A 13,468-nucleotide genomic window follows, 5' to 3' on the forward strand; every position below is an offset into this window, starting at 1 on the left:
TGCGCGCCCGCGTGCGGAATTCTCTCGTTAGTTTCTTCATTCGCTGCCGAGAACTTTTTCGGATGCTCATTTGCATGCGCTGGGCGTGCCGTGCTTGACATTAACCGATCGACCGATTTCGAATACGGTACGCATATATGCCGCCCTAGCCCCGTTTTTTCCAAATTATCCACCAACAAGCAACAGCTAACGCTGCTAAAGCTAACAAACGCCGTCCAAACGTCACCTTTACCGGGTCACGCTAACGGTACCCGCATCGGAAAAGAAATTCAAACAGGTAGAGCACCGCGACCACAAAAAAGTAACGACTTCTCGGGCGACAGTTTGTGAAATTACGGGTACTTATGTACGTACTTACTTACTCAGCCCGCAGTCTGCAATTACATGCGTGCCATCCGCTTGTCCATCTCGCCACGGCTCGAACTTCTTAATCCGTTGCGAACGAGGCGAGATGGCCTATAAAATCAATTAGCATCGCAACTTTTGCATATCCTGACAGCTAACAAATGTCCGGGCCACTAAATCCAGCGATCACAGGCCGCGCACATGAGTTTATAACTCATGTTAAAGTTAGCAAAGAAAAAATACGAAAATACAGAAATACGAAAAAAGCGGTTCTGCCGGTTTGCCCGTGGTCGTGATCTGCAGCGTCTTCCGCTGCTTTCTTTCCTTTGCACGATTTGAACTTGGACACCAAACGCAACAAAAGCTGCGGCGGCACAAAAGAGCAACAAAAGCTGGCATGCACTGCGAGAAACGTTTCCTTAAGGAAACGCACTACTTACCCAGTTTCATACTTTCATTACAAGTTTCTTTGTTATATTAATCCATAATACTGCATAATCATAGGTCATTCAATACATGATTGGTGTTTGCAAATCACAATTGAGTAATGAGCAGACGCTTCTCTCAGTGTGCCAGCCAGCGCAATCGAAGAGATCTGGTTTATGGGGATGCTCCTCTAATAAAGCGAGCGTTTAGGCACCGGCACCTCAATTTCGCCGCCTCTCTCGCTTCTCCGTTCGCTTCCTGGGGCTTCATTCCACATCGTCCACGAGGATATACATACTACTATACATGTATTACAATGGCTGGGATCCACCTGTCTGTGCGCCTCGCTCCCCGGGGATGAGCTTGTTTGCCCAGGTTTTATAGCAGGAACAAACAGGCAAGGCACACAAAGAGGGTCAACAGGGCGTATGAGTGCGGCCGAGGGTAATGTGGTGGCCATGAGTAATCGCCACTCCGCGGTGGATACAACTTGGGGTACACATCCCCTCCTCCGCTTGCCCACTCGCCGACCAATTGAAATTGTATCAAATTTCAATTTCGTTTCAACACTGCGACGGCCCTCCATTAATTTGACCCAGTTTTAAAAAAACAGCGGCAATAAGCCGCTTAAAAATAACCAACTGCAATGGATCGAAAACGAAACCAAATGATTCGCCAAATCTGGCAGCTGTTCAAATACGAGCTCGCAACAAAAACCAACTCCGCACTCGGGAACCTATTGTCAAGTACCTGGAGTTCTGAAATACTTGGGATCTGCTGAGTTCTAAAGTACTTAATGGCATTGAAAGTAGACTAGTGACGATTGTAGAACACCTTTTTTCGAGTGCACAAAGCATTGCCCCCAATGTCATTGCCTCACACTTGGCACCCAACAAAGAAACGAGTTGGAAAACCAAGCGGATCACGAAAAGCCGAATTTTGGTAATGATGTAATGCCAGCTTTTTGCCAACTAACCAGCCAAACAAACACAGAGGCCAAAAGAACAAACGAAGAACCGAAAAACCGGAGAAGGAAGTAAAATTGCACGCCTTTTGGTTCGGGTAATTGCGATATTTATTATCGCCCAGCCCTGTCATGTGCTGATTTTACACTACGGAATATACATAATTTACGGAATATACAGAATAAACGGAATGTAGCATTGCCGGGTCTTGGAAACATAGCGACCCACACCCACACCCACCTGAGAAATGCCGAAATCGCGGCCTGATGACAAACTTGAACTTTCTCTTATCGGAATCAGCGGCGTTATCTTCTCGCTGGGTTCAACCAGTTTTACTGATATGATATATGGTATTGATCGTGTACGGTCTATATGAAACATACAGGGTGCTCTTCTCCTTTTCTTATCCAGCTGCATTATGACATTCATTAGTTTCTAATAAGATAAGATACGAAAATTAAGTTGAATCGACAAAAGACCACAAGCGATTGTCGTAAACGTGCATATGGCCATCGAAGCACATCGCTTTTCCACGAACAATGGGGACGTAGGGTCGACTACCAAAGGTACCCTCTTTTGTGAATGGGGAGAGGAGTCATTGGAATAGGTAAAGGATTGGAGAATCTCTTAAAGATGTTGCATAGTGCAATTTCAACTCTTTAAGTAGAAATATAGAATATTCTCTGCAGTAATCTGTACCTTTACTGCACGCTTTATAGTACTTCCCGCTGAGGAGATACTGTTGATCCACCCTCATAAAGCCATAATCAGCATTGTGGCAATATGCCCCACTCAATCGATGTGCGAGTATAGCAAAAATCCCCACTTGTCATAAAGTTCGATTGACAAGGTACCAAGAACCCGGAGCCAGCACTTCCACTCCATTCTGTTTCTTTCCACGGAGGAGTGAGGAGTGAGCTGCAGCTCGTGTTGGGATCACAATTACATCGCACCTCGGATTTGCTCAGGTTCGCTGAAGTGCCAAGTAAGGGCTTTTCGCAGAAGCCCCAAGCCCCAAGCCCAAACTCTTAATCGACGTGAGTACGAGCAAAAAGTCTGTTTTCAAGCGGCCAAAAACAGTGCGGAACAGTGCGGCAAAAACGAAACCGCTTTTTGGCAGCTCTTTCAGTAGCTCTTTCAGCAGATTTTTCTTTATTTTTTGCAATTGCCGTGGCAGTAAATCGCGTTCAAGATCGGCCTCCGCTGTTGACGCTTTTTATGGCAGTGAGCGCGCAGTGAGCTAACAAAACAGCGGTCCCCAGTGATTGTTTAATACTTAATGGTTATCCGAGACCGAGACGGAGACCGATACTGAGACCCAGGCACTTGGCATGCGTCACATTGGCGGGCGGATCTCCTCGCGATCTCCTCGAGCCCAGAAACCTCGTCCCCGAAACGCGGATGACTCAGCTGCCGCGCGTCCAGATTCATGTATTTGCAACCGGCTCGATAAGTTTGCCCAGTTTGAATTTTAATTTCCAGTCTTTGCGGGTGCGAGAAATGACGATGACGGTCGTTTGAACGAGTTCGATCATCGTTCCTCTCGGTCAGCGGCCTTTGCTTGGGTTCTTCATAAGTCTAACGATCGATTCAGCTGGATGATCTGGCAAAGCTATTCTCAGGGTTTGGATAATCATCGATCTCAAGTTGGTTAGAAGCAACACCTTCTCCCTTTCTCCATTCTTCAACTCTGTTTCTATTATCACAGGCTTTCAATTGGGCGATTTTCTTGAACTTTTATACAGTCATGCAGTCTGAGCACGATTATAGATTAGATATTGAATATGACCAAATTTTAGAGCCCATTTGATGAAATGTAAGAATAAGTACAAAGCATCACGCAGTTATTCACAATATGTATGGTACACAGTTTATTCAGTTTTAGTTAGGGATTGGATTACAGTGCTTTAGGTTCTGGCCATTTGGAGCAGGTGATAAAGCGGCACAATGTTTGCGTTGTTCCTGCCATCGAGGAAGTTCTGGTGCGACAGCACGGCCCTGCCCTGGAAAACGCCAGGAATGGCGCCGGAAGTGAGTCCATCGGCACCGGGCAGCTGGTTATCGACCTCCCCAGCCGTCGAGGAGCGATAGAAGGGATAGTAGGGATAGCCAGGATAGCCGGAGTAGCCGGGATAGCCAAAGCCCCCATAACCATAGCCGCCATATCCGCCGTAGTAGTTGAAGCCATTGTAGTAGGGATTGTAGTAGGGTGCCGCCGGGGGAGGTCCTGGCGGAGGAGGTCCGGGTGGCGGTGGTGGCCCCCATGGACGTTGTGGGGGCGGCGGATAAGGGCCCGGTGCTGGCGACCAGGGCGGCGGATAGCCGTACTGCCGTGGGTGCTGCTGATCCTCTGGTGGATAATAGTAATGGTGTTGTACTGACGGTTTCGGGGTGGTCGTCTGGGCTCCCGAGGCCATCACCAGCTTGATGCCGCCCTTACCAATGGTCTTCAGCAGGTGGTCTTCAATCCCGCGTCCACTGCCCAGCGGATCGTCCAGCACCTGTTGCTGCTTATCGTTCCTGGCCTGTCCGCTGACCAGGCTCGTCTGCAGCGGAGCCTTCTCCTGGAAGCAGAAGCCGCTGACCAGCAGCTGCAGGATAACTGAAAAGGATGTGTCCACCTTTCTAGACAACCGATAGCGCTGTACTCACCGAAACCAATCGCTGTCACTCTTCGATCCATGATCTCTCTCGGAATAACCTGACCACTGCAGCTGCACTGCCCTTTTATAGGCGGTGCATCTGTGATAATCCCACATCTTGTGCCCGGTTTCCTCATTAGAATAAGCCACGCAATGGCCCAAATTTGGGATGCCTTTCTTTTCTGTTCATCTCCATCTCCATATCCAACTGGAGCTGAAGCTCGATCTCGGTTTCGATCTCGATTTTGGATCGATCAAGCACCGTTCTAATAACTGCGCTCATTAATTTGCATATGGGGGCTTTGTGGGATCCCTCCACTTCTCGGTCCAGTCCACTTCCATAATCGTTCTGCCAGCCCTGCATTTTCCCAAATGAATTCGAAGAGTTCAATATCCCGCGATAGTGCTCTTTGATATATGACGTTATTTGTATGCATATGAAGATGGGCGGTGCCACTGAAGAAAAAAGATTTAACACAGCTTTTTAGTTGGGAGCAAAAATCTTTCAAAATATGTGCCCTTGAACGCAGTTTAACATCCGCTGCCCTAATCTTTAAGTTCCTTCATTCTTTACAGCAAATCTTTTTTATTCGTATTTAATTCTCAAATCAGCTTCTCTCCTTGGTTCCCAGTTCTTAGTGCTGGACTTTTTCTTTCGGTGTGCGATTAATGGCTTAGGAACTTTTTCGATCGGGTGCGACTCATGGGTTTGGGTTCCGTTACAGGTCGTGTGTCGTAGACATGTTTACGAGTCGTCTGAGGCCACAAAAAGCGGAGTTCTCTGTTACATCACCCGGTGGAGTATTTCTGGATCGGGCAAACCAGTTCTCCGCTCTATTAGCCAGCTGAATGGGGATTAAAGAACGCGTCGATCAAGCCGACAAAAGCAACTCCCCCAGGGCAAAGAAAGTCAACGACTTTACAGTATTCACCTTTAGGGAGAAATCTGGTTATTGCAAAGCATAGTTATAATTACTTACACACTCATTAATGTTTACGATTCAATTCATTACTCACATGTGCTTGTATTTTTACCAATATCCCCTGGCTAGTTTATCTAATCATGGAAGTATCTGTAGGCCTGTCCCGACACCTAGTCCACTTTGGCATGTAGAATCCCCTCCGGTATCTGTTATCATATATGCGTGCCAATTGGATCCCAAACTGTCTGCTGAAGCTCCATGAGATCTGCTCACCTGCCCTCCCACTTGGGGACACCTTAAATAGACGTAGCATAATCTTAGGCGACCGTTGCTTTGCCAAAGGTGCTAGAATGAGTGCATAGTGACTGCAAATGGGTGAAGTACTCATATATGGTTTCCGACACGATCGCTATCCACTTCCATCTGTCCTACGTGCAATTAAACAATTATGTGACAAACATCGAATCGCGGTGAGCTCGGCTCCAACGACTGGGACGTGTCTGGCGATCTCTGCGAGAATTCCTGGGAAGTCTGACAGTCTTCCCCGGCAAACATTTCGTAATTAGTCAGGCATTCGACGTTCGACTTCGCCCAGCGAACCCCTTTCCAAGTGGCGCAGAGTGGATGGAAACACACAACAGCAATTGCAATCGAGTGTGTGTACTTACAATGTTTTCATTCGGCAATGACTTATTATTTAGCGCACTGATAGCTGATAACACAGTGCTAATGTGAGCTGGAGCACACTTCTGAGTCGGGGCTCTGAGTTCTGAGTTGAGAGTTCTGGGTTCTGAGTTCTAAGTTCTGATTTGTGACTCAGAAATATCCCGAAAGCGGGGCAGTCATCTAGAAATCTGCGAAGCATTAAGTTATAATTTACATTTTTGCGGAGCATGATTAGTACTTGAATTAGTTTTGGAGGGAGCACTACGAAGGAGCTTATTCTTATGTATATTGAAATCAAGTCCTTGATCTTTGCAATAATGGATAATGAGGACTACATAGGGTAAGCTGTGCTAAAACAACAAAGTGAATGTGCAAATGGTTGTATGGGTATTAAATCGTTACTAAACTAAAACCAATAACCAGCAGCGGTTACCTTATGAATCAGTACTTAGAATGACAAACACACTTGATTCACTTGATCTCGAGATTCAGCATGAAGATGGGTGGGTACGCTTGTCTTCAGGATTGACGCATACGACCAAGACCTATCGTGATCTCAGGTACTTGGAACCCCGGAATACACCCGCTACGGAATTCTTCGCTGTGCTGGTCTGTGCTGCGTTTCTGTCATGGTCTACTAAATCGGGTCCCGAGTTTATTCGCGAAAGGCGCTATCTAATCGGGGAGTGATTGGCGGCATTGCCCTCCTCATCGCAGCCATAGGTATATTATCGTTGATAAATGTGCCGACTAAAAAAACAACACACATTCCGACGAGGCCAATTGATATGCGGAGAAGAGAAGTATTGATGGTTAAAACGCCTCAACTTCCAGCGGATCGGTTTAGTTTGCCAACGGAGCCGTCAAAGGGCGGAATATGCGCGGAATCTGACACATCCTCCAGAGATTCGACAGTTGGAGCTATCAGTGGTCTTGTGCACTAGTGTTGTGGAATAGTCTAGGTCGAGCCGGAACAAGGAGAGCCGAATAAACATGGCCAGGTAGAAACGGAGTTGTGCCATCTCGAGATGTGCACTTGTGACTCAGTGACCTAGTGAATGCACTGCCCAAGTGTCCTTGGCTTATCCTATAGATATTGAACTGATATTTCCTAAGATTCAATACTCTACTGGCCTACTGGCAAGTCCATTGCATAATCGTTTCTTTCATGGATTTACCCGTCGCGTATCAGCACAACTGGAGCAGTCGTCCAATAAAGCAAACTCTTGCCACTTACCCACTTCCCTTCGCCCCATGAAATATGGCATTGATAAGGTGAATTGCACCTGGCCAGCATTATTTCTATGGTTCTATAAATAACTCAGATTGGTTTGCATTGCGACTCATATTAAATAATATTGGATATGTCTGATGATGAGATCATTTGGAATTGATGAACGAAAACCTAATTCACGAGTCACTATCACTTTCCTGATTCATTTCCGCAGGATTGCTATAGAGTATATTGCTGAAATATATTGCTATTGCTGTAAGCTTAGCGAAAATCTTATCTCTGGGCTTTCGGCTTTCTATGGGGCTTTTCTGAGTTGGTTCTCAAGAGGTTTGTCCTAATCAAGGTGGTTAAACATCGCAACCCTTTCAGCTGGGCAGTGAGATTAGGTTCGTCAACGATAAGATATATGAAGAGGATTTTCCCAGGAAGTTGGAAAAATCACAATGTAGCACCAAATCTTTTCTAGAAGATCTGCAATTAAGGAATCTTTTTTATTATTCTAGTTTTACTTCCCAACTGAAAATGGAGACGGGCCTGCACGAGCGAGATCGTGCTGGAGTCCAGGACTTTGTGCTCCTCGAGAACTACCAGAGCGACGAGGCGTTCATCGAGAATCTGAAGAAGCGTTTCCAGGAGAATCTGATTTATGTGAGTAAAACTAGGTACATAGAAGTTAAATCCTCTACAATAAGGTTATCTCCTTTCGCAGACCTACATTGGCCAGGTGTTGATCTCCGTGAATCCCTACAAGCAGCTGCCCATCTACACCGACGACCATGTCAAGGCGTACAGGAACAAGCACTTCTACGAGATGCCCCCACACATGTGAGTCCCAAAAACCAAGCACCATTGAACCTCTAAATAAGGCGCCATCCCGTCCAGCTTCGCGGTGACGGACAACGCCTTCCGTTCGCTGATCGAGGAGAACCGCGGCCAGTGCGTGCTCATCTCCGGCGAGAGTGGTTCCGGCAAGACGGAGGCCTCCAAGAAGGTGCTGCAGTTCATAGCCGCGTGCTCCGGCAACCAGACGACCGTCGAGGGCGTCAAGGACAAGCTGCTGAAGAGCAATCCCGTGCTGGAGGCCTTTGGCAATGCCAAGACGAACCGCAATGACAACTCCTCGCGCTTCGGCAAGTACATGGACATCCAGTTCGACTTCAAAGGAGCTCCGGTCGGAGGCAACATCCTCAACTACCTGCTGGAGAAGTCGCGAGTGGTGGCCCAAATGGGGGGCGAGCGCAACTTCCACATCTTCTACCAACTCCTGGCCGGTGCCGACGAGGCCCTTCTGCAGGAACTTCGTCTGGAGCGGGCTCTGGACACATATAGCTACCTCACGGACGGGGTGAGTACGCAGCCTGGAAGGGGTTGGCAATAGGTGTCTAATCTTTGAATTCTAATCCACAGACCAATGGCACTGTGACGAGCATTGACGATGCGGACAGCTTCAAGCAGGTCCAGCAGGCGCTCACTGTGATCGATTTCAGCAAGGAGGAGCAGCGCGAGATCTTCGGGATCGTGGCCAGCATTCTGCATCTAGGAAACATTGGTTTCAGCGAGGTGGAGGGCAATGCCAAGGTGAACAGCAGGGATCTGGTGGTCACCGCCGCTCGTTTGTTGGGCGTAAATGCCAGCGAATTGGAGGCCGCCCTAACGCACCGCACCATTGACGCGCGTGGGGATGTAGTGACCTCACCGCTGAACCAGGAGCTCGCCATCTATGCCAGGGACGCCTTGGCCAAGGCTGTCTATGATCGTCTGTTTTCGTGGCTGGTCCAGCGCCTCAACATCTCGCTGCAGGCGAAAGAAACGCGGGCATCCAGGAACAATGTGATGGGCATTCTGGACATATATGGCTTCGAGATCTTCCAGAAGAACAGCTTTGAGCAGTTCTGCATCAATTTCTGCAACGAGAAGCTGCAGCAGCTGTTCATCGAGCTAACGCTGAAGTCGGAGCAGGATGAATACCGCAGGGAGGGCATCGAGTGGATACCTGTGGAGTACTTTGACAACAAGGTGATTTGCAACCTGATCGAGGAGAAGCACAAGGGCATCATCTCCATTCTGGACGAAGAGTGCCTGCGACCAGGAGATCCCACCGATAAGACCTTCCTTGAGAAGCTCACCCAGAAGTTGGCCCAGCACCACCACTATGTTTGCCACGAGAAGGCGCCCGCCCACATCAAGAAGATCATGCTGCGCGATGAGTTCCGCTTGGTCCACTATGCCGGCGAGGTCACCTACAGTGTCAATGGGTTCCTGGACAAGAACAACGACCTGTTGTTCAGGGATCTGAAGGAGACCCTCAGCAAGGCTGGCAACGGCATTGTGAGGAGCTGCTTCCCGGAGAAGGAGCTCCGCAGCCTGAAGCGTCCCGAGACGGCTATCACCCAGTTCCGCGCTTCGCTGAACAACCTCATGGACATCCTGATGTGCAAGGAGCCAAGCTACATCCGCTGCATCAAGCCAAACGACCTGCAGACTGCCAACGTCTTCAACGATGAGTTGGTGCTGCACCAGGTCAAGTACCTTGGACTGATGGAGAACCTGCGTGTGAGGCGAGCTGGTTTCGCCTACCGACGTACGTACGAGCTCTTCCTGGAACGCTACAAGTCCCTGAGCAAGTCCACCTGGCCCAACTACAAGGGACCTGGTGGCCCGAAGGCGGGTGTCCAGCAGCTGGTGAAGGATTTGGGCTGGGACGAGGAGAAGTACAGGGTGGGCGAGACGAAACTCTTCATCCGCTGGCCGAGGACCCTCTTCGATACGGAGGATGCCTACCAGGAGAAGAAACATCAGATAGCGGCCATCATCCAGTCCCACTGGAAGGGATTGATACAGAGGAGGAAGTACCTGAAACTGCGTGCCCAGGTGATCATCCTGCAGAGCTACTGTCGCAGAAAGTTGGCCCAGCAGGCAGCCAAGAAGCGCAGGGAGGCCGCCGATAAGATTCGCGCCTTCATCAAGGGCTTCATCACCAGGAACGATGCCCCGAATGGCTTCAACGAAGAGTTTATTGCCAACGCCAAGCGTATGTGGCTGCTCCGACTGGCCAAGGAGCTGCCCACCAAGGTGCTGGATAAGAGCTGGCCCCATGCCCCCGGCCACTGCGAGGAGGCCTCCGGCATCCTTCACCGCCTGCACCGCCTTCACTTGGCCCGCATCTACCGCCTGAAACTGACGCCGCAGCAGAAGAGGCAGTTCGAGCTTAAGGTCCTGGCGGAGAAGGTCTTCAAGGGCAAGAAGAACAACTACGCGAGCAGTGTGTCCTCCTGGTTCCAGGAGGACCGCATCCCCAAGGAGCACATCCAGCGGGTCAACGACTTCGTGGCCAGCACTTTCGGTAGCGAGCAGCTTAAGTACCAGTCCTTCTGCACTAAGTTCGACCGACACGGATACAAGTCCCGCGACCGCTTCATCCTGCTGAGCAACAAGGCTGTCTATGTCCTGGACGGCAAGACCTACAAGCAGAAACACCGCCTGCCCCTGGACAAGATCGACTTCACGCTGACGAACCACAACGACGACCTGATGGTCATCCGGATACCGCTCGACCTGAAAAAGGACAAGGGCGATCTGATTCTGATCATTCCGCGCATCATTGAGTTCAGCACGTATATCATTGACACCGTGGGAACTGCCTCCATCGTCTCCATTGTGGACAGAAATTCGTAAGTTGTACATCGGTTATCCCACTGGTTTTCTTATGACTAAGTGTTGTATTCGATTGCAGGTTGGAGCACAACGTGGTCAAGGGCAAGGGCGGCGTCATCGACATCCAAACCGGCGCTGAGCCTGGAGTGGTTCGTGATAAGGGCCATCTTGTTATCGTAAGTAGTATGGGGCTTCAACTCCCCATGGGAAAACGCCCTTTATCGTGCTGACCTCACACACAAAATATTTCCTTTCAGATTGGAACGCAATAAGGAATTTACTATGACTTTCTACAGAAAAGTGGCTTTAAATCAAACGACCCTTGTTTTGTTATATTCGTGTAATTTATAGTGTAACTATGTATTTTTGTTACTGCAGCGCCTGAGAGTTGTGTATTCGGATTTTATATGACTAATGTTCCAACTAAATGTATATTGTTTATAAAATACATATAAATATATTACAATTTGTATATGACTTGCGTTCTTATCACTCCCTTGAACTTTTTCAAAGTGGAAACGTGGCCATTTTTTTCTAGTCTCTTATCTCGTTCATTTCAAAAAGTACCGCCCACTCGATTGACTGTCGATAACTTTGCTTCGCAACGTCAGTAAAATAAAGTTTGGCGCTACCAGACTAAGAAAGATTTTAAATAAACTCGTTAATTTTAAACATAACTCACTTAACAAGATTTCAGGTAAAGTTACTACAGAAATTAAGGTAAATTAATAGGCTACTGACGATTATTAAGTTTTATATAGTAGTTAAGAATGTTGTTTACTTAACTTTCAAGTATTAAGTATTTTCAGTATTTATTTACCTACATACGTTAGTTGAGAACACTTTAGCACTTTGCGCCTCCGGTCACACTGTTACCTTGCTGTCTTTTTCTTGCTCCAGCACTTTTACATAATCTTGAAAACTCAGCGTAAATATCGCCCAAAATACGTGCCCTGCACTTGTTCACCACCAGCAGAGATGCGTTACTAACCCGGGTGCGTTTCCGTTTGCAGGAGAACCGAGATGTCGTTCACACAGATCGCGCGCAGCTGCAGTCGACTGGCGGCTACTTTGGCCCCACGGCGGGTCGCCTCCGGCATTCTCGTCCAGTCACAGGCCTCCAGGATGATGCACAGGATCGCCGTGCCATCGATGACCAGCCAGTTGAGCCAAGTAAGCGATCGTCCAGCGGGGCAACTTCCTTAGCAGGACCCCCAATCGCAGTTGAAGACCTAACCTCATTGCAAACGGCGGGGTTTCGAAATCTGCGGGTTCCAAAACATTGGATTGTGTGCTTAGAATCTCGAAAACAACAGTAGAACCTCGCCATGTGGCCGTCGAACCACGCAATTTGATTGCATCACATTGTTTTGCATAAAACATGATTGTTTCTTCTATCGCACACACACACACACACACCTGCAGCACCGGTGCTCGCACTTGTGTGCGGTTGATAGTACTACAGTGCAAATAGGCTAGAAGTGATCCCAAACATTCATCGATTTTCAAACATGTGATTTCTAAGAACTCTTAAACGTTGTTTGCTAGCCATCGAATTATGTATCTACGCAAATCTAAGCAAAAGTTTTCGCGATATCTAATCAATGTGAGCATACGCAATCGAACACACTCGTTAAATTACGTCTATATTTACACAGCCTTCAGGCTGTAAAGCAATACAAAGTAATCAACCTCTATTTAATGAAAATTCATCAGCTTAAATTAGACTTTAGAAAGAATTCTCCAAGAGAATTAGCAAAGTTTCCTTCACTATTAGTCAAATTTTGTATTAAGCTTATCACAGGATCAACTAGCATTCCAATTAGTCTTAGGAAGACACACATTCATTAGGCAATGTCATTCGCAGAAGTTCGCTGTGCGCAACTACTCGGCCAAGAGCACCATCGAGGACATCAAGTTCCGCGTGCTGAAGGTTGTCTCCGCCTACGACAAAGTCACAGCCGAGAAGGTAAAGTACCCACTTCATGGCGCCACTAACCCGGTCTTTGTTTCATTCCTTTCTTCTCGGGCCGGCCATAAACCAGGAGTGCCGTGGTCGCTGGCAAACGCAATTGGTGCGCAGATACTCGGCGAAACCGCCGCTCTCGCTGAAGCTGATCAATGAGCGCGTCTTGCTTGTGCTCAAGCTCTACGACAAGATCGATCCCAGCAAGGTAAACGCCACATATTGCCTTTGCCAGTGCAATGGTCGCCACAGAAATCAGAACTGAACAAAGCTGATGTAACTTTTGAATACCCAATGCTAATGGCTCGCAATTACAGCTCAACGTTGAGTCGCACTTCATCAACGACTTGGGACTGGACTCCTTGGACCACGTGGAGGTCATCATGGCCATGGAGGACGAGTTCGGATTCGAGATCCCCGACTCTGATGCCGAGAAGCTGCTTAAACCTGCCGACATTATTAAGTACGTCGCCGACAAGGAGGATGTGTACGAGTAAATTGTAATTGTAATGCAAGCCATTGAACGGATTACACTTAAATTTAAATAGAAAACAAGTCAAATACAATTTGATCAACTGAATAAACCAAACGTTAAATTAACTTCAACAGTCAGTAATTGTACAGGAGGGCCTTTAAATATCTGCGGA

The 13,468-nt window shown here is 47.9% G+C and overlaps 3 protein-coding genes across 13 annotated transcripts; 2 read left to right on the forward strand and 1 right to left on the reverse strand.

The window, feature by feature from the left end:
- Positions 1-254: 254 nt before the first annotated feature.
- LOC122616342 (unconventional myosin IC) lies at positions 255-11,327 on the forward strand. Of its 4 annotated transcripts, none has more exons than XM_043791764.1 (7): positions 255-277; positions 7,705-7,849; positions 7,911-8,026; positions 8,084-8,546; positions 8,609-10,872; positions 10,935-11,031; positions 11,113-11,327. In XM_043791764.1, the coding sequence occupies exons 2-7, from the start codon at positions 7,724-7,726 to the stop codon at positions 11,125-11,127; spliced, it is 3,081 nt and encodes a 1,026-aa protein (XP_043647699.1). In that variant the 5' UTR covers positions 255-277; positions 7,705-7,723; the 3' UTR covers positions 11,128-11,327. The 4 variants fall into 4 exon arrangements, with proteins under 4 accessions (XP_043647699.1, XP_043647698.1, XP_043647696.1 ...); XM_043791763.1 differs by lacking the exon at positions 255-277 and adding an exon at positions 2,635-2,773; XM_043791761.1 differs by lacking the exon at positions 255-277 and adding an exon at positions 6,234-6,307.
- On the reverse strand, positions 2,790-6,682 carry LOC122616343 (trithorax group protein osa). Of its 6 annotated transcripts, none has more exons than XM_043791767.1 (4): positions 6,434-6,682; positions 5,970-6,155; positions 4,389-5,596; positions 2,790-4,338 (listed from the first exon to the last, which is right to left on the reverse strand). In XM_043791767.1, the coding sequence occupies exons 3-4, from the start codon at positions 4,513-4,515 to the stop codon at positions 3,644-3,646; spliced, it is 822 nt and encodes a 273-aa protein (XP_043647702.1). In that variant the 5' UTR covers positions 4,516-5,596; positions 5,970-6,155; positions 6,434-6,682; the 3' UTR covers positions 2,790-3,643. The 6 variants fall into 6 exon arrangements, with proteins under 6 accessions (XP_043647702.1, XP_043647703.1, XP_043647706.1 ...); XM_043791768.1 differs by having other exon boundaries at positions 6,401-6,682; XM_043791771.1 differs by lacking the exons at positions 5,970-6,155; positions 6,434-6,682 and adding an exon at positions 5,686-5,953.
- A 338-nt stretch (positions 11,328-11,665) lies between the features above and the next one.
- On the forward strand, positions 11,666-13,421 carry LOC122616981 (acyl carrier protein, mitochondrial). Of its 3 annotated transcripts, XM_043792602.1 has the most exons (5): positions 11,666-11,783; positions 11,869-12,028; positions 12,723-12,809; positions 12,901-13,029; positions 13,139-13,421. In XM_043792602.1, the coding sequence occupies exons 2-5, from the start codon at positions 11,879-11,881 to the stop codon at positions 13,316-13,318; spliced, it is 546 nt and encodes a 181-aa protein (XP_043648537.1). In that variant the 5' UTR covers positions 11,666-11,783; positions 11,869-11,878; the 3' UTR covers positions 13,319-13,421. The 3 variants fall into 3 exon arrangements, with proteins under 3 accessions (XP_043648537.1, XP_043648536.1, XP_043648535.1); XM_043792601.1 differs by lacking the exon at positions 12,901-13,029 and having other exon boundaries at positions 12,723-12,824; XM_043792600.1 differs by lacking the exon at positions 12,723-12,809.
- Positions 13,422-13,468: the final 47 nt, after the last annotated feature.

This window comes from Drosophila teissieri, chromosome 3L (genome assembly GCF_016746235.2).
Source record: "Drosophila teissieri strain GT53w chromosome 3L, Prin_Dtei_1.1, whole genome shotgun sequence".
Classification (NCBI taxonomy): Eukaryota; Metazoa; Arthropoda; class Insecta; order Diptera; family Drosophilidae; genus Drosophila; species Drosophila teissieri.